The sequence below is a fragment of the Helianthus annuus genome, chromosome 5 (assembly GCF_002127325.2).
Source record: "Helianthus annuus cultivar XRQ/B chromosome 5, HanXRQr2.0-SUNRISE, whole genome shotgun sequence".
In the NCBI taxonomy this organism is placed as follows: Eukaryota; Viridiplantae; Streptophyta; class Magnoliopsida; order Asterales; family Asteraceae; genus Helianthus; species Helianthus annuus.
In genome coordinates, this window is record NC_035437.2 from 103,423,525 (window position 1) to 103,445,088 (window position 21,564).

At 38.4% G+C, this 21,564-nt stretch overlaps 1 protein-coding gene across 1 annotated transcript; it reads left to right on the forward strand.

The window, feature by feature from the left end:
• The first annotated feature begins 11,260 nt into the window (after positions 1-11,260).
• On the forward strand, positions 11,261-12,259 carry LOC110943359. Its single transcript, XM_022185111.1, has one exon. The coding sequence runs from the start codon at positions 11,261-11,263 to the stop codon at positions 12,257-12,259; it is 999 nt and encodes a 332-aa protein (XP_022040803.1).
• The last annotated feature ends 9,305 nt before the right edge of the window (positions 12,260-21,564 follow it).

The following is a 21,564-nucleotide window of genomic DNA, read 5'->3' on the forward strand; positions in this document are numbered from 1 at the left end:
TATCGGGTATCACCTAACCCGTACCCGCGGAATATTGCTTTTTTCTAATCCCATACTCAGCCTAATACCCGTCGAGTTTTGGGTATACCCGTTCCGGATGTTTCGGGTTTCATGTATACATGTCGGGCCTGGGTATTTTACCAACCCAAAACACTATATGTATTAAATGATTACAATATATTTATTCAACATGTGTAATATATGTGTTTGTTCAACTCATGCAATAAACGATTTTTAAAAATGTAACTTTTTATTACTTTGTATATAAAATTTTATTTATTTAAACCGTGTAAAACACGGGGTTTTAACCTAGTATATATATATAGGATTAGGTTCAAGAGTGAACACTAGTGTAGCTTGCAAATTGAGTGAACTAATCCTGGCCATACACGTTTGTAGATCAATGACCAGGATTTGATGTTAAAATGCAAAATACACTAGTGTATTTTACGATTTGATGATGAGATCCTAACCATACACGTGTGTAGATTAATGGCCAGGATTTGTTCACTCAATTCGCAAATACACCAGTGTTCACTCTAGAACCCCACCCTATATATATATATATAACGTTAAAGAAGTTATGAAAATAGTGTAAACTATATATTATAAACAAATTAGTAAAAAAAAAAGTAAAATAAAAGGTAAAATGAAACAATAATATAATTCACATTGCTAGCGTTATGAAGTAAAATTATCGAACAATAACACAAAAAGTAAATTAATAATAATCATTTCCTTGTGCTTTTAAATTGTTTAAATTAAATATAATATAAGAAAAATTACTACTATATTTTCCGAAGTACTACAATTTTCACATTACGCTTTACGATGCGAAAGACATTAAATTGAATTTAAAAATTATCTTTCTCTGTTTTCACTTTCAAGTTCTTTTTCTTTTTCAATTTGCAGAGCTCCAATGTTATCCTCTGCACATTCTTTTCGTCCACAGCCCATCGGTAAAAAAAATCTTTGTTCTACTCTTTCTTCTTCATTCATGGGGTGCGGTGATAATATTTCATGGGGTGCGATGTCAAAATTTCATAAAGAATGCGTTATGCATATACACTAACTGAAAAAAATCCATGGGGTGCGCCCGCCCACTCAGGGAACAACCTAAGTCCGCCCCTGGTCGCAATGTTACCAATAGCCTTAACATGTCAATTAAATAATAATTTGACATAAAAAGTATCAAGTACATATAAAAACCATTATATTATCTCTATTACAATATCGTTACAAAAATCCTTAGCTTTTATGCATAGTAATAAATCATTTGAAATTTAAATATATCTTTTGTATATATATATATATATATATATATATATAGGGTAAGGTTCTAGAGTGAACACTAGTGTATTTGCGAACTGAGTGAAAAAATCCTGGTCATTGATCTATACACGTGTATGGCCAGGATCTCATCATCAAATCATAAAATACACTAGTGTATTTCAACATCAAATCCTGGTCATTGATCTACACACGTGTATGGCCAGAATTAGTTCACTCAGTTCGCAAGTTACACTAGTGTTCATTCTTGAACCTGATCATATATATATATATATATATATATATAGGGGATCGCTAAAATAAAAACCACCTCCAGTTGTAAGAACCACGAGAACTACTCTCCACCAATCAGATAATGACACCCAAAAGGGTAATATAGTCATTTAATCAAAACAATCAAATCATCTCTCTCCTCTTTAAAGTCCCTTTTTAAAGTCATTTCAATTTCTCTCTCTTCACATCAAATCATCTTTCTCTCCTCTTTGTAAATTTTTGTTATTTTGAAAAAAAGTTTTTAAAAAAAAATTTGTAAAAAAGTTGGTAGGCACGACTTGTCATATTACATGTCTTTTAATCCAAGTAAATAATAATAAAATAACTTTATTATATACATATTTTTAATTTAATTTGAGGATTGCAAGTTGCAACACGAGCAAAATAACTTTATTTAATTACAATACAAGTTCTGTTAAGAATATTATATTTATAAATAAACATCTTTTACTCTATTTGTATTAACCACTATGTTTGTTTGTCACACATATAATTTAACGCGTTAAAATAACATTGTGGCCGACATAAATCACTTTATTATGTCTTATAGTTATAATCTTCATACAATTATATATACCAAAAATCAGTTTATTCCAATCGAATGGGTTAAAACCGTAAAAAAAGTTTTCGTAAAAAATGTAAAAAAGTTTAAAAACGTGTGTGTAAAAAAAGGCTTTTGTAAAAAAAAAGGCTTTTGTAAAAAAAAGGCTTTTGCAAAAAAAAAGGTTAAAACCGTAAAAACGTTTTCGTATAAACTTTTATCTTTTGTAAAAGTAGTTTTTATAAAAAAAATTGTAAAAACTTTTTGGTAAAAAAGTTTTAGTAAAAAAAAAAGTTTAAAACCGTAAAAAAAGTTTTCTTAAAAAACGTAAAAAAGTTTAAAAAACGTGTGTATAAAAAAAGTTTTTGTAAAAAAAGTTAAAACCGTAAACTTTTTAACGTAAAATGTAAACTCTTTAACGTAAAACGTAAACTTTTTAACGTAAAACGTAAACTTTTTAACGTAAAACGTAAAACAATTTTTATGTGAATTGTAAAACGTACAACGTAAAACGTAAAAAATTTTAACGTAAAACGTAAACATTTTAACGTAAAACGTAAAACGTAAACTTATATGTAAAACGTAAAACTTTTTTATGTAAATTAAGAAATGGCTCGTAAAAAAACCGTGTGGTAAAACGGCGCGTAAACAAGGGGTGTGAATACGGGGCGTAAAAACGGCGCGTAAAAACGGGACGTAAATAACGGCGCGGTAAAAAGTTTTACGTAAAACGTAAAAAGTTTTACGTAAAACGTAAAAAGTTTAACGTAAAACGTGAAAATTTTAACCTAAAACGTAAAAACTTTTACGTAAAACGTAAAAAGTTTAATTTTTTTAATGTAAAATGTAAAAAGTTTTACGTAAAACGTAAAAAGTTTTACGTAAAACGTAAAAAGTTTAACGTAAAACGTAAAAACTTTTACGTAAAACGTAAAAAGTTTAAATTTTTAACGAAAAACGTAAAAAGTGTACAAAAAGGGGCGCGTTAAAAAAGTGAAAAAAACGGCGCGTTTAAAACGGCGTGTAAAAAAACGACGCATTAAAAAACGTGGAGAAACGACGCGTTTTAAAAAAACGACGCTTGAAAAAACAGCGCGTAAAAGCGTAAAAAAACGGCGCGTTAAAAAACTTCGGAAAAACGGCGCGTTAAAAAACTTCAAAAAAACGGCGCATTAAAAAACTTTGGAAAAACGGCGCGTTAAAACGGCGTGTAAAAAGCGTGTAAAAAATTTGGCTCGTTAAAAAACATGGAAAAAAACGGCGCGTAAAAAACGTGTAAAAAACTGCGCGTTAAAAAAACGCCGACTGAGAAAAACGACGACTTAAAAAAACGGCGCGTTAAAACGGCGCGTAAAAACGGCGCGTAAAAAACGGCGTTAAAAAACGGCGCGTTAAAAAAACGCCGATTGAGAAAAACGGCGCGTGAAAAACGGCGCGTAAAAAACGGCGCGTGAAAAACGGCGCGTGAAAAACGGCACGTAAAAAACGGCGTTAAAAAACGGCGCGTTAAAAAATCGATGCGTTAAAAACGGCGCGTTAAAAAACGCCGATTGAGAACGGCGCGTTAGAAAACGGCGTTAAAAAATGGCGCGTTAGAAACGGCGTGTTAAAAAAACGCCGATTAAGAAAAACGACGCCTTAAAAAAAACGGCGCGTAAAAAACGGCGCGTGAAAAACGGCGCGTCAAAAACGGCGTTAAAAACGGCGCGTTAAAAAACGGCGTTAAAAAACAGCGTTAAAACGGCGCGTTACGCTTGAAAAACGGCGCGTAAAAAAACGGCGTTAAAAACGGCGCGTTAAAAAACGGCGCGTTAAAAAAACGTAAAAAGTTTAACGTAAAACTTAAGTTGTAAAAAGTATAAAAATGTTTTAAAAAAATCTGAATTTAAAAATGTTTTTAATAAAGAAATTATGTTTAAAAAATAAAAGTAATAAAAAGTAATTAATGAATAGGACAAAAAGGTAATTTAAAATTAATATATATAAAAAGACAAAATAGAGTTATTTTACTTAAATACCCTTTTGTATTATAATATTAAAAACATAATAAGACAAAAAGCTTTTAATATTAATATTAACTACTTTTAATCACATCCATCCATCTAGTTGATCTAAGGGCCATAAAGTGGTTCTCATGGTTTTTACAACTAGAGGTGGTTTTCATTTTAGCGATCCCATATATATATATATATATATATATATATATATATATATATATATATATATATATATATATATATATATATATATGTAGAATTGCGCTAAAATAAGAACCACCTCGAGTTGTAAGAACCGCGAGAACGTTTTACGTATATTCTAATTTTTTCGAGTTAATACAACGCAACGTGCATATGTGGTTCAACGTTTTTACCTCTATTTTTCCATGTTTGACAGGTTTGTCGCAACACGCATATCCTAGGTCGAGTTAGTGTTGGTGGTCGATGAAGGTTGTATGACATTAGTACTATTTGACACCGTTTTACGCCTAGCCGCAACGCGGGGTGTGCTTTGGGGTTTTTTCAAAGAAAAAATGGTTATGCATATGGTTGTCGTAACGTTGGTTTGGGGGGTTTTCCAAAAAAATGATTTTTTTTTTTTACTTTTCACCCAAAAGTATTTCATAAATTATCTTTAACCCAAAACTATTTATTTTTTTACTTTTAACACAAAACTTTATATCTTTTGCAATCTATCCTCATAACTTTTTTACTTTCAACTTTGTTCCTTTATAGTTTTCATCTTCCGCAAATTTTTCGCTTTATGCTTGGTTCTAAATTTTATGACTTAACACATCGCAAAGCGCGTCTTTGGTTTAACGTTACGTTTCGTTCTAAATTTTGCGAGTTAACATCACGCAACGTGCGTGTGTGGGTGAACGTTTTTACATCATCTGTTTTTAGCCGTTTGACAGGTTTAACATAACGTGCGAGTCCTAGATCGACTTAGTTATAACTAAAGAATCCCCGCCGCATTGCGGCGGGTCGGAATCCTAGTTATAAACAAATTAGTAAAACAAAAAAATAAAATAAAATAAAAGGTAAAATGAAACATCAATAATATAATTCACATTGCTAGTGTTATGAAGTAAAATTGCTAAATAATAACACAGAAAGTAAATTAATAATAATCATTTCCTTGTGCTTTTAAATTGTTTAAATTAAATATAATATAAGAAAAATTACTACTACATTTTCCGAAGTACTACAGTTTTCACATTACGCTTTACGATGCGAAAGGCATTAAATTGAATTTAAAAATCATCTTTCTCTGTTTTCACTTTCAAGTTCTTTTTCTTTTTCAATTTGCAGAGCTCCAATGTTATCCTCTGCACATTCTTTTCGTCCACAGCCCGTCGGTAAAAAAATTCTTTGTTCTACTCTTTCTTCTTCATTCATGGGGTGAGGTGATAATATTTCATGGGGTGCGATGTCAAAATTTCATAAAGAACGCGTCATGCATATACACTAACTGAAAAAAAAATCCATGGGGTGCGCCCGCCCACCCAGGGGACAACCTAGGTTCGCCCCTGGTCGCAGTGTTACCAATAGCCTTAACATGTCAATTAAATAATAATTTGACATAAAAAGTATCAAGTACATATAAAAACCATTGTTGTATCTCAATAAACGTACACACAAATACAACAATAGCAGTTATAAACACAATTTGAAACAAAAATCTAGTTGTCAAGCACTTGAATCGTGATAAATTGTAACTTAGCCTAAGCCTTACACACTTCAATTATCACATCCAGATTTCCCGTCCACCATTCTTCATATTTGAGATTGTTATAAAAACAATTACCAAGAGTTTCTTATTCATCTTTCACCACTGCATCTACTGGAGCAGGTTTGGACACTGATAGAAAATAATGTTAACTATCTTAACTACACGTGTTTTATCCTTTTTAATATTTAGTATGGATATCTGACACATCTTCCATTTTGCTTTTTGTCTCATCCATACTAGCTCCGCCCCTGATCTTCAACTTCATCTTCTTTAACCTCTCCACAATCACCGCCAAGAAATCTGATGAACACCTCCTACCTTATTTACCCATCCCTTACAAACAACCAGCCACCCACACCCACCATCACCATAGCCACCCTACCCCTTGACCGCCGGACAAACACCCACCTCGCCCCTTCATCGTCGACCCACCACTCACCCCCAACTTCATCTTCAACCACTATCACCCAACCCTCTACCATCACCATTTTCTCCATCAAGCACCACCCAAACCTGAAACCCCACCTCCACGACACCCTACCGGACCCGTCTTCAGCCGACGAGCATCCCGCTCTAGACGTACCAGCTGATTGGTCCATTGCTCTGTTCCGTAGTTTGTTAAATTCAAACAGGTCACAACTCACATCACCAAAGATGCATTCAACATTCAAAAAGGGGAGCCACGTATTAAGTGAATAGGGATACAACAAGTAGGGGTAAGTTACTACTGAGGGATTGTGGAATTTGCACAAAGTTATGTTCGCCCATTCCCATGGAAGGTATATTATCCACTGAAATTGAATTGATTTACGCATTATCTGCTTTATCATCTATTTGGAACACACAACATACACTTTAGCGAGCTTTGTTGAATTTGGGAGCATTCATCAATGGTTTTTGGTGTTGATTACAACTTGGAATTAACTTTGAAGTGAATCTAGTACGAATAAGATACCATTTTGATGGTGATTTTAAAATTTGGCTTCTATTCGAAACTCACATCACCAAAGATTCTAGCTCTGATGGTAGCGACGGTGATGCTGGATTTGAACCATAGCTGTAGCGGCGGTGGTCGAGGGTGACTCGGATGCAAAACCACAACTTCCATGGCTGTTTGGCGGTGTGGTGGTTCCCTGGCTACTTGATGGCTGGCTCACATGGTAATGGCAATGGTTTGTTCATAGAGAAGGAAGAGATGAAGGTGAAGAAGAGTGGTATTTGTTTTTTTATTTTTTAAACGGAAGGGTAAATAAGTAATTTCAGATGGACTTAATGGAGAAATCTAACAGACAACCACTCCAGGGACCATCCGAGTAACAAAAAGTAAACCACAAGGAGCACCGGTGTAATTTCCAAAAGCCTGTCGGAATCGTGGATCGCCAAACCAAGCAGCTCAGACGCTCGCGCATTCCTATTGTGAAAGTCCGATGGAAAGGCAAACGAGGCGCAGAGTTCACTTGGGAACTCGAAAGCGACATGAAGACGAAGTACCCACAGTTGTTTGTTACGGCTTTGGCCTAATTTCGGGACGAAATTCCCTAAACAAGGGGAGGCTGTAACACCCCAGTGTTTCGAAAGTCAAAGTCAAAGTCAAGATTGAAGTCAAAGGAAGAAAAAATTGCTAATTGCAATCTGTCTCTCCTTGCTCAATTCCTGTTTTGACTTCTTTGACTCGTAGTTAGTATATTTTATGATTTACGTTAGTTGTATTATGTGGAGTAATTGTACGAATCGCTTTACGACTGTGAATTATAGGAAGTAACAATGCGATAAAGTCATCTAAACGCTAATCGAACTAATCTAATCAACATCGCGCCCGCAACTCGAAATTCGCATTTTGGTGGTTATTATACGTGTGTGTGTGCCTTATGTGTTACTTGTGCGTGTTTATTTATGTTATGTGTGGTAATCAATCGAATCGTAATCGAAACGTAATCGAACGCAATCGAAATCGAACTATGATATAGTTGGGATTAAAAGTAAATTGAATAGGAAACTCTATCGCATTCGCGTCACTCGAAATCGAAATCGAAATATCAAAAATCGTCGCACCGGGTACTCGAACCAGATGCCAGCCGGCCGGATCGCCATCCGACCGGGCTGCCATCCGGTCGATGTGCCATTCGACCGAGCTGTCATCCGGGTGGGATGCCATCCGACCGGCCAGCTCTTTCCTATTTTGGAATCCTATAAATACCCATGTCACTTTCATTCTTTCTACTTTTGGCAACTCTCTGACCGAACAGCCTGTGCTCCTCACCTTTTCTTCGATTTCTCTCAAATTCGGTAAGATCTCGTCCTAAATCTTGTACTTCCTTAATCTACACGCACTCCTACACCTTTCTATCTTTTAAATCATAACTTTTAACCATGAAATCACTAGATTTGAGGTGTTCTAGGATGATGTCGTCAAGGTGTTCTTGGGAACTTCATGTTTTGGCTTCAATCCACCAAGAACAACTTAGATCTACTCGAGTTCCACATAAATAAACAAAGATCTTGCATAGATCTGAACATTTTCATGGTGAAAAAGGATTGAAAGATGGTTACTAACTTTCTTTCAACTCTTTTACACTCAATGCACTCAAAACCGATAGAATCGGACCTTGTTCTAGTCTTCCACTCATTCTCAGTGAAGTGCTAGATCGAGATCTGGATTTTACTCCTGAGACCACCGATTTCGGGTTAATCAAGAACAACCGTCTTGAACCGGTTAACTGATTGAAGTTGGGTGATTCCTGTTCGGACGGGTTACTAGGTCGAGATGGGGTTCTGTTGGTTAATGCGTTGTCAAAGCGTCTCGATAAAACTACAGACAATCAAAACGGCCAAGTGAAAAACGAACGAGATGACCAGCACGGAGTGCTATCCGACCGGACTACTGCGAACGGATGGCCATCCGAGCGACTGGCCATCTGAACGGCTGACACTTTGGGTCCCACACTTAACCAACTTTATCCAGAGTTGGGTATTGAACGAATTGCTATCCGACCGGACTATCGTCCGACCGGATTACTCTTCGGATCATGAGATACTTGACTTTAACACTTAATCGATTTTTCAAACATGTTCAATGCACTGAGGATGCCACCCGACCGGACTACTGTCCGATCGAGTGACAACTTGCTGAGAACTTGTTCTCACTGAAGTGTCAACCCATCGGATTGCCGTCCGATCGACCCACCTGAAGGGTAGGGATACTTCAAGGTTTTCAAAATGCTTCAACAAAAACTTCAAAAGTCAAGCCATCGTACACAAACACATCCTTCTCAAAGGAAGAAACAATCCACTCGAACAATCATCCGACTGGACTACCGTCCGACCGGACAACTGTCCGACCGGATTGTCACTGCACGATCGGTTGTCCAACCGGATTACCATCCGACCGAAGAGCTATCCGACACACAAACACTTGCATCGTTTTACGCGTCTCTTATCGTTGTGCTATCGTTCTGATCAGGCTAACCCTAATCTCTAAGCGCTCCCTTCAATCCATCACCCGCTGTGAGTATACTCGATCCCTTTTTGCTTTACGCACTTTTAGGTGTTACATACGTTACTTATACAAAATCATAATCGAACACACTACGCAATACTTTAAACGCTAACCGTTACCGCATGTTATACGTGACTTAATGAATGCTTGTTTGTTATGTTTAAACATGGAATGCTGTCTACCTGCCTTAACGACGATAGTACTATAGTTTGGACTCAGCACCCGTTCACACGGGGGTTGTTAAGGACAATTATTTGCATAGATTACAGTGGTGATCATGTATTACGAACTGCCTTGGCAGTCAACCTGCAGTCATTGGTATCGATAGGTTCATGTCGATAACTAACATGCTTCGTTTTCCTCTGTGTACTTGCTGGTTATACGTAAACTATTTCGAACTCTATATGTTATTATCAAACTTGTATACTCGCCTTTACACTATGTGTATTGACTTTATTTTAACGTATGTGATAGGTGTTTAGGATGCTTATCTGCTAGGAAAGCGAGGCTAGAATAAGGTTCTAGAGGCCAACAAATAGTTGTCTGTACAATTTGAATCTGAGTTGTCAGAACAGAACTAATTGTCTAGATTTTGTCTATAATAATTTATTTGCCTTTTGAGACATGGTATGGGACATGTTATTTTAAATTGATTGGTAATGATAATTGTTATGGAAACTTCTGGACAATCTGTTTCGCTCAGTGCCACGCCTCGATGTTTCCGCCATCGGTTGGGGTGTGACAGCAAGAGGGGGAAATGCGGAGCCAGAGGCTTCAATAAAAACCATTGAGAATCAAGTCGGCCAGTTGGCCAAGATGTTGTGTGAAAGACCACAAGGCAGTCTTCCAGGTAACACAGAACCAAACCCGAGAGGGCACGTTAATGCAGTAATGACGAGGAGTGGTAAAACAACAGGACCTGACAAATCGGACTCACCACCGATCACTGAGACAATCCAAACTGACGCTTCGGACGAGGTGCACGCTAGGCGAGTCCCAGCAAGTACAACACAGTTCCAGGAGCCAGTTAAAGATTTCATTCCTCCTATCCCATATCCGAGCAGACTGAAGAAACAAAAGGACAATGAACAACATGGTAAGTTTTTAGAGATATTTAAACAATTACACATAAACATACCATTTGTTGAAGCGTTGGCTCAAATGCCTAAATACACAAGGTTCTTGAAAGACATCCTCACAAACAAGCAGAAACTAGAAAGCTTGTCTTGTGTGTTAATGAATGAAATCTGTTCAGCCCTTCTCCAAAACCGTCTACCTGAAAAGATGGGAGATCCGGGCAGTTTCACTCTTCCCTGTCTCATTGGCAGCATGTATGTCAGTCACGCATTAGCTGATTTAGGAGCTAGCATAAACCTTATGCCATATATGGTCTTTGCTAAATTAGATCTGGGTGAACCTTCGCCCACTAGAATGAGCATTCGACTCGCAAATCATTCAATCAAGTATCCGCGTGGATTCGTTGAAAACATGCTTGTTAAAATCGATAAATTTGTTTTCCCTGTGGATTTTGTTATCTTTGACATGGACGAAGACTCAAAAGTGCCATTAATACTTGGACGCCCGTTCCTCAATACTGCGAGGACGATTATTGATGTGGCAGCTGGCCAAATCACGCTCTGAGTAAATGACGAGCACGTGACTTTTGATATTAAAAGATCAATGCAACATCCGCAAAGTCACGATGACATGCTTTACTATGTCGACATTTTCGATACTTGTGTAAGCTCTCATTTCCAAGGCACGATTGAAGAAATTGATACAAACACACATCTTTTATGAGAGAACCAAAATGACATTTCGCAGGAGGGCCACAAAGTTGAGCAGCCGGCTGTCCAAATCGGTGAAGATGGTTCTCAAAGTCTAGATCAATTTGTGGAGATTGACCGTGAAGCTGAAGAAAAGTCAAAACCATGGTTGAAGATCCACCGTCGTTGGAGTTAAAAGAACCCCCACCGCATCTCGAATATGCATTTCTAGACGAGGAATGTCACTTACCAATCATCATTTCAGCATCTTTAGCAAAAGAGGAAAAGAGACAGCTTCTCGAAGTTCTAAAGCTCCACAAGAAGGCCATGGCGTGGAAGATTATGGATATCAAAGGCATTAATCCTTCTTTTTGTACTCATAAGATTCTAATGGAGGACGACTACAAGCCAAGTGCACAGCATCAAAGGCGTTTGAATCCAAATATGCAAGACGTTGTAAAGAAAGAAGTAATCAAGTTGTTAGATGCATGGCTGATTTATCCTATATGTGATTCTATTTGGGTAAGTCCAGTGCAAGTAGTACCCAAGAAAGGTGGTATTATTGTAGTTCCAAACGATAGGAATGAACTTATTCCTACCCGTACCATCACCGGATGGCGAGTTTGCATCGATTATCGCAAGCTCAATGATGCCACCCGTAAGGACCACTTCTCGCTTCCATTCATTGATCAAATGTTGGAACGTCTGTCGTGGAAGTCTTTTTTCTGTTTTATGGATGATTTCTCCGTTTTCGGGAGTTCTTTCGATCAATGTCTCGGAAATCTAAAAAGAATGTTAATGAGATGTGAGGAAACTAATCTTGTGCTTAACTGGGAGAAATGCCACTTCATGGTGAAAGAAGGGGTAGTTCTTGGACACAAAATCTCTGAAGCCGGGTTAGAAGTCGATCCAGCAAAAGTGGATATTATTTCTAAACTTCCTCCCCCTACTTTGGTCAGAGAGATTAGAAGTTTCCTGGGTCATTCAGGGTTCTATAGGCGATTCATAAAAGACTTTTCAAAAATCGCAAGACCTATGACCCGTTTGTTAGAAAAGGATGCTCCATTTGTGTTTTCAGAAGAATGCACGAAAGCATTCAAGCAGCTGAAACAAAGACTTATCGAAGCCCCTTTGCACCAGATTGGGCATTGCCATTTGAGATAATGTGCGGCGCTAGTGATTACGCAATAGGAGCAGTTTTAGGACAAAGAAGGGAGAAGCATTTTCATCCTATTTACTATGCCAGCAAGACTCTACATGATGCTCAAGAGAATTACACGACTACAGAGAAAAGAGCTTTGGCAGTAGTATATGCTTTCGACAAAATCAGGTTATACCTTGTGTTGTCCAAAACAATTGTGTATACGGATCATGCAGCAATCAAATACCTTTTTAGCAAACAGGACGCAAAGCCGCGTCTTATCAGATGGATCTTGTTGTTACAAGAATTTGACATTGAGATCCAAGACAAAAAGGGAGCTTTAAATGTTGCAGCCGACCATCTCTCGAGACTTGAGCATGGTAATTCTGAAGATTCAGTGGAGGAGCCAATAAACGACAATTTCCCCCACGAATTCCTCTTAAGCATCGAGATAAAGGACGAGTCACCTTGGTTCGCCCACTTTGCAAAATACCTCGCATGTGGAATCCTTATCAAAGGATTGTCATATCAGCAAAAGAGAAAGTTCTTTGCGGATCTGAAGTACTATATTTGGGACGAACCATACTTGTTTAGAATCGGAGCCGATCAGGTGATCCGAAGATGTGTATTTGGAGAACAGGCAGCTAGCATTCTGAGCCACTGTCACGAAGGGCCAACCGGAGGACATCATGGAGCAAACTACACTGCAAAGAAAGTGTTAGACTTTGGGTTTTACTGGCCCACAATCTTTCGTGATACGCATGAATGGGTTAGAGCGTGTGATTCTTGCCAAAGGGCAACCAATATCTCCGCACATAACGAAATGCCTCAACATCCAATGTAAGTCTGTGAAGTCTTTGATATATGGGGTTTCGACTTCATGAGACCATTTCCAGCCTCACGAGGTAACAAATACATCCTAGTTGCTGTAGACTATGTCTCAAAATGGGCTGAAGCTCAAGCTTTGCCCACAAATGATGCTAGGGTGGTTGTTAGGTTCTTAAAAAGTTTATTTGCCCGATTTGGTGCTCCAAAAGCACTAATCAGTGACAGAGGAACGCATTTTTGTAATGCGCAGTTAGAACGAGCCTTATCCCGTTATGGAGTTCACCATAGATTGGTGACGCCATATCATCCTCAAACAAGCGGGCAAGTGGAGGTCACAAATCGGGGTTTGAAAAGAATCCTTAAGCGGTCCATTAATAACAACCGTAAGGATTGGTCAGACAAGTTAGCTAACGCTTTGTTGGCTTTTAGAACGACATTCAAGACACCTATTGGGACCACACCCTTTAGGTTAGTTTATGGAAAAGCCTGTCATCTACCTGTCGAGCGAGAACACAAGGTATTTTGGGCCTTAAAAACGACAAATTTGGATTTGAAAAGCGGAGGTGAAGCCCGTTTTCTGCAAATCCACGAGCTTGAGGAGCTAAGGAGTCATGCCTATGAGAGTTCTAGCAGATACAATGAGCGAGTCAAGAGATTGCATGACAAGAGGTTGAGAGGCCATAAGGATCTCTGTGTAGGAAATCTCGTCTTGTTATATAACTCAAGACTACGTTTATTCCCCGGGAAGCTGAAATCCCGATGAATGGGTCCATACACAGTTAGAGAAATATTTCCATACGGGGCCGTAACTATCGAGGATCCAAACGGGGCAAGTTTCAAGGTCAACGGTCATCATTTAAAACGTTACATCAATGGACCGGTTGACTCGGTGGAGGAAATTCTCGAACTCCATGTCCCGCATGCTTAAAACAAGTGTGGGGAGAATGAGTCTAGCTATCGAGTCGCTGACAAATTTAGCGAGCGTGTTTTCACACGCTAAGAATAAATTTGTACATATTATTTTGTTATGTTTATTTCCTAGTTCGGTATTTTTTCGATCTTAAACGTAGGTACATATGAGCTTGATCCATAACTTTTGGAAATTTGAAGATGATTTATTGTTAAAATATATGAAATAATGCAAAAATGGAAAAATTGGGTGAAATTTCGGAGTTAAAAGCTTACTGTTAAAAATAACACAAAAAGGCCCAGGTACCGCACGGTAGTGCCAAATTGGCACGACCGTGCACTCCGTAATCAAAACAGACCAGGAGCTCGTACATAGGGCAGTCATCGGCCCGCACTACCGTGCGACCGAAATGCGATTCGGGATGGCACGACCGTGCGAGTAAAAATCTGCACAGTAAAAACAGGGTATAAATACGATTCTGCAGTAAAAACCAATCATTTTTTCGAAGCCCTAGCAGTCGCACGGGAGTTCCAGGTCGCCTACACCCAAAAATCATCTAATTTTTGCCTAGATTTCACTTCAATCATCTTCCAAGGTATGTTTCCTACTTGTTTTGCAGATTACACTTAGTTTCTGATGTAGATCTGATGTTTGAATCAAGAAATTTTGGGGTTTTCTTCATAAAAAATAAATAAACCCTTGTTCTTGAGTGTTGGGTGCTAAATCAGTAGTTCTGATCCTTGATTTAAAGTTTATTCACCAATTACAAGTTAAAATTTGAAAGATAAAGGTCTAAATAAGTGAAATAAACTGTTTTCTGATGAAGTTAGTAGTCGCACGGTCACGCCGTTGAAACGACATGACAGTGCTGGTCAAAAATCAAGATCAGATCACTGATTCAAAACTGCGATGTCGAGTCGCACGGCAGTGCCGATTTGGCACGATAGTGCGATATGGTTTTTCCAGAAACAAGCTGTTGACCGATCAGGGAATGGCACGACAGTCCCACCAGACGTACGACCGTGCGGTTGCTGAAACGACAATAGAATGTCGAGAACAGCCTGTTCCGGTGGCGGCGATGAAACTTTTATATTCTGCTCTTATTTTGTTGTATTCCTATATGCAAATGAATCACAAATTCCTCCAGTTCAGCGAAAACAAAACGAAAGAACAGCCCTGTATTGCAAGATTAGAAGCTTTATGGAACAGACGGGGACAAATCGGTGAACCGAGAAGAATCAACTGGGACACTTTAACAACCCTAAACCAAGAAGAAAGGCTATCAGACATGATGTCACATCCCATGTCAAGGTTGTTCAACATTGCACGACCAGTTTATCTTGAGCTTACGTTGGAATTTTTCTCTTCATACACTTATGAAAAACCAAGAAGCGAAAATCCAGACTTTAAAAACAGGGAATCAATACAGTTCAGGTTGAGTAGAAAGTGGCATAAGTGGTCAGTTGCTAGACTTGGAAGAAGATTGGGCATATACTCAGCTGAAGACATTGTTTCAGAACTTTTCACCAATATTTACAAGTTTGATAATGATCAGCAATGGGCTAACTTTTGGGCACAAGTGGCAGTTGAACCACCCTATGAAGCTAGAAAAGCTAAAGCTTCACGACTACGAGACCCGCTACTCAGGGTTATTCATCAGGTCATGAGTCACACCATCTGTGGGCGCATGGACAGTGCAGGGAATTGTCCCACTCCAGATCTTCTTTCTTATATTCCTTAGTAACTGGAGTGCACGTTAACCACGTAGCTAGAATGGCAGAATTTTTCGTAAACAGCGCGGGGAGAACTGCAAGTAGTGAAATCCATGGTGGTGAATATGTGACTCAGTTGGCATACAACATGGGTATTATGACGGATGATGTAGTCAGTGGTCTCACAATGGTGCATGCATGAGGAGACGTAGATATGCGATCTTTGAGAGCGATGGGTCTGGTATTTGATACAGATAATGGCCCAAGATTGAGGGGTCTAAATGGAGAGATATGGGATCTGCTACCACCACAGGACGAGGACGTCAACATGGAGGAGAAACCGGTACTAGAGCCACCACCACAGGACTAGCCACCACATGATCAGCCAGATCCCGAACCGCAGCAGCGCCAGTATCAATATCAGCCAAACCGGCCTCCAAGTATACCTTCCTACCCTGAGTTATACCAGCAGTTCCAGCATATGCAGGTTTCTCAAGACACTATGAGAGCCAATCAGGAGGCTATGCGAGCTACTCAAGACGCTGTGAGAGCCGACCAAGAAGCTATACGGTCAACTCAACACACAACGATGGAAGAAATGTATGCAGGTTTTTCCTACATCTTCGGAGGGCTACAAAGCGTATACCCCAGCCACTTCGGCAACCCTCCACAGTTTCCGTTTAGAAACACAAGTAACTATGGGGCAGGTTCATCTGGAACACACCACCATGATGATGATGATGAAGAGTAGGAGGAGGTAGGGCGGAACAGTTCAGAAACTGATGTTTTATCTTATTTCTATTTAGTACTTTGTTTGGGATTTTTAAACTTTATGTTTGTTTTTAAAATATTTTAAGTAGTGTGTTTGCTTTGTTTGAATAACGGATACGGTTTGGTTATCTAACATTTTGATCAATGGTAATGTTGAATGCTTTAGCAAGTGACATACTTGGTAGATTCATAAAGAAATGCACACAGAGTTGAGACGACTTCAATCAGAGTCTACTCAAACAAGTCGATTCCAACTCTGAGGGAGTACCTCTTTCCCTTTTCACATTGTTAGTTTAGCTCTTCATAATTGCTTAACTAACATGTATTTCACATTGAGGACAATGTGAAGTTCAAGTGTGGGGAGGGGTTTAAAAAGGCTTTAAACTTTGTTTGTCCTTAATTGTTCTCATTTCTGTATATATTTTCGAAAAATAAAACAAAAATGGTCAATTTGTGTTCTTTAGAAAGCATCAAATTTGATAAAAATCAACAAGCCAAATTGATTTTTGAAAAAGATAACTAAAAAGCATGATAAAACAAAACGAAAGACTAACATGTTTATCTCTATATTTATACCCATTCCTTCCGTTTACGTGAGCATATTTTTGAGCCTTTACAGCTTTTTTGTCAAATGCTTATTTGTTTTTTCGGAAAATTGAGTGAGTCGAATGTTTTATGTAATTTAGAACTTGTCATTTGTATACTTTTCAAAATCATGAATATGTGAAATTACATAGAAATGATAGAGGCATTTAGGATATCCCTTTGTCAGCCTTTTTCTTTGTTTATATCCCGCACCCAACACTATTCATTAGTTCGCCATGTTGAGCCTATTTTCTGTATTTTTCATAACTTTACCCAAATATTAAGCCCACTTACCCAAAATATAACCTTTTCTTATTCGCCCTTTTTGTTAAAATTCGGCCGAAGCTTTATAGATTAATTTAAAACGCTAAAAAAAACGTTTGTTAACACTATCTAAGGGAATTATGGAAAAACTATCAAGAAAGAAAATAGAGAGTAGAAGTGTGAAAAAGAATAAAACTCCGAACACCTACACAAGTAGCTTAGAAACATGTTCAGAATCCTAAAAAATAAAGCACCAAGTTTTTGGCCAAGTTTTAACCTTTCTTGCCACTTTCAAATATCCATTCCATACCCTTAACCATAGCCTAACACTACAACCCATCAAAGACCTCTTGATTTATGTTTTTCACATATTAATTGGTGGAAATTAGATCTTTTGACAAGCTTGTGATATCGCATGATTCATTGACTAGGCATCGAGTGTTTAAACATACACATTATATGTATGATTCAGAAATTTTACTGAGTGTGTGTGAACATTGTGAGAAATGTAAAGATTTGCATGCTAAGTCAATCAAACGCAGAGTCATTGGTTTATAATTATTCTTTCATACATCCAACCAAGCTTGTTTGTTTTAAATCTTTGATGATGACTTTTTGAAAACCAATTTGACCACCAAACAAATTAGTAACTTTGTAAATATTCAGATTTGATTCCGTATTTTATTTTAAGTTTGCTTGAGGATAAGCAAAGTTCAAGTGTGGGGATGTTTGATATGCGTTAAATTATACATGTTTTTATAGCCCAAAACACTTCCGTTTTAAGCGTTTTTGACCGAAAACACGACGGTTAGGTGCCAAATTCGGTACTTTTATATTTTCAGGTCTTAAACAGAGCATAAAGGAAAATTCTGATGAAAACGGACAAATTCTGATGAATTTCTGATGAAAATGGCAAAAATCTGATGACTGCCAGGTGTGGCACGACCATGCCATCCATCGGTACTACCGCGCCGATTAAGCAATCTCGGAAGCACTGCCAGTGCAAAGGCTAGTGCCAACTTTTTCTCGGGCCGCACTACCGTGCCACCCGATGCATGACCGTGCCGTTGCTTGACCAAGGTTTCTGATCAACAATCTGATGACGCCGCACTACCGTGCGACCAGCGACACTACCGTGCCGATTTGGTGACCGAGACAACTTGTCCACTAGTCCACTTGGCTGACTTAGGATCGGAGAAACTGACGTCACCCGACAACACCTGTCGCACGACCGTGCGACCTGGTGGCCTGACTGTGCCGATCAAGAAATCTCCTATAAATACAGCCATTCGCTACTGATTCAAGTGTTGGGTTTTTCTCCATGTTTCTAGGCGATTTCTGGGTTCCGAAGCAGTCCTGATCAGAACCATTTGAAGCTTAAAGATCGAGTGGAAGCATAACCGGTCCAACCTGTGACAACTTGAATTTCCACGATTTCTATTTCGCATTTATTGCACGTTCATTGTTCGTGTAGTTAATTATTTTGCAATTGATTGCTATGGAAGGGTATACGTTTTGTTACAATAAATCGTATTGTGTGATTGTGCATGGTTGTGTGATTAATTGTGATAGACTTGTCAATTATGTGAACTTGGTGGTGAAACTGTGAAATGCTTGTAAGATGGTATGCTTGTGTAAAATATAATTATTCAGGGTGTATTGAGTAATTAGTGAAACTCTAATCATATTAACCCTAATCCTTCACTAAACCTCACACCAAAAACCAAAGCACGTACTATTATTCTCTAATCCCTTGGCAATCATCATCATCATCATCATTAGCACAAGACATTCAACACTTTGATTCTACATTTCCTCTAGAATTATTCAAGGTAAGTGCCATTGATTGTTGTAATACTTGTAAACCCTAATCGATTGCTTGATCATCATCGATTCTTGCTTTGGTATTCTTGAAAACCCTAGTCCATCATATGATAGTTCTGTGTTTTCAATTGACGTTGATTATTGTGATATAAAGATGACTAGTTGTGTAATTGTTTGCTTGTTATCGAGATATGCCTAATATGATGAAAATGGTAATCGTTGATTTGATTTCTTCTACGCACAGCAAGAGTTAGGGTTTCTTGATACGTAACTGCTATAATCGTTACATTGGAATCGAATAGCTAATGTGTTATGTTAGTCTGAGTTTAGTATGTTATGTAAGGTCCGAAGTTTGTATTCAGTGTCTGAGTTTTGTATATGATGTGCTTGTAGTCTGAGTTTTGTATAATGCAAAAGGGATCCGAGTTTTATATGATACAAGATGTCTGAGTTTTTCATAGTGCATAGGTCCGACCTTCATGCTTATATTGATGTCCGAGTTTCTTAAGTTAAAAAGAGTACGACCTTTAATCATGTTATATGTCCGAGTTTCTTGAATGATTGAAGGTCCGAGTTTACTTGTTAAGTGATGTCCGAGTTTGGTGAGCCTCCCCTTGGTCCGAATTTTTATAAGCACAACATCAAGTGTCCGAGTTTGTATTGAATTAAAATTTGGTCCGAAGAAGTTAAGGGGGTTTAGGTCCGAGCTTTCAAGGTTGGCAAGTGGTCCGACTTTGTTTGATTGTTTAGGGTCCGAGTTTCCCCAAAGCCAAATCGTCCGACCTTTTTGATGTTGATAAGGGTCTGAGTTTTGGGCTTGGCTCCTGTCCGAGTTTGTGAGGGGACTCCTTGTCCGACTTTTAGGAAAGGGGAAACCCCCCCCCAACCATGTGGTCCGAGTTTTTAGTATATGCATGTAGGTCCGATATTTTTTTTTATATTGTGAAGGAAGTCAGACTTTAGAAATGAAAGGAGGTCGACTTTGGTATGCTAATGAGGTCCGAGTCTCATGTTTTAGTGTGTTAATTGAATTTGTTTATAATGTGGGCCGATACATGTTAACTGGATTATAAGGTTGTTTAGTTGGGCCGCATATAAATGTTGGACACACACATATAAACTGATTTGTTGGTTTGGGTAGTAAATAATGGACCATGGATTGGATATTATGTTGGGGCATAAAAACTATCTTGGACTGTACATAACTCATATAAGATATTAACTTATTAATTGTACATGTACTGGTGATTAAGAGTAAAAGAGTTATGTATGTGTAAACATAAACCGGATTATGAATCGAATACGTGTTAGATGATCTCCTTTGAGTATTAATTTGCTAGCTTGAACGAATGACTTGAACTGCATGTTACACGATCAATAAATGTGTGATATGTAAGCATAGTATGCCTGAATTATTTGTACGTGAAATATGTGGATCATGTGCACTCGAAATTGATTATTGATGGTAACCATGATAGGGCGTGTGTAATCCAGTAACAAACGGGTAGTTAGTCATACCGAGCAAACCAAGGTGAGTTCACACAAGCCAAGGCATGGGGTTCCCAGGGTGGGAATGGGTTTGGATTACTTTATTGTACATACTCAGTTGATAGAACCTAACGATAGAACTACGACTAGACTAGTAACACTTATTGAACTGATCTTCGCACACCTGCCAAGGGTTGGCCGCGATATTATGACTGACTTCGCACACCTGCATTTGGAAGGCCGCGAACTGAAATTTACTAATCTTCGCACACCTGCCTGGGAGGCCGCGATACAGATAAACCTAGTCTAGAATACTCGGGAGGAACATCCCCTAATATCTTCGCATACCTGCCTGGGAGGCCGCGATGGGAACTAATATGATACATGACATAACGAACGAACATACTACTACTCACACTGTACTATTACTGAACTGTTAACTGTGAACTCGCTCAACTAGTTGTTGACTCTCTGCTGCATGCCTTGCAGGTCGTTAGATTCTTATGGAGCTTGCACAGGGAGGAGCAGGTCGTTGTGGAGCATGGATTATGTTTTGAAACTTATTGAACTTATGTTACACATTTGGGCTTTCGTACTTATGCTTCCGCTATACTTATAAACTATGATTATGTTTTGAACACCTATCGTATTGAATGATTGGTTTACATTTATTATATTTGATATTAATTACATGTTCGATAATGATTGGTGGCTTGATCCTGGTCAGTCACGCTCCCAAGCGGTGATACTCCGCAGGTGGATTTTGGGGGTGTGACAGATTGGTATCAGAGCCATTGGTTATAGAGAACTTGGTTTTAATATGGGGGAAAACGTTTTTACTAAAACCAGACTATAACCAGAACAGTGCTCTCAACGATCCACAACGACGCTTCGCTCCACGTGCAAGACTCAACATCCTAGGTAATAAGGTTTATGTTTATTACCT

Bases quoted from the DNA above. Each gene is read 5' to 3' on its own strand.
- LOC110943359 (XM_022185111.1), top strand. From the start codon at position 11,261: ATGGTTGAAGATCCACCGTCGTTGGAGTTAAAAGAACCCCCACCGCAT.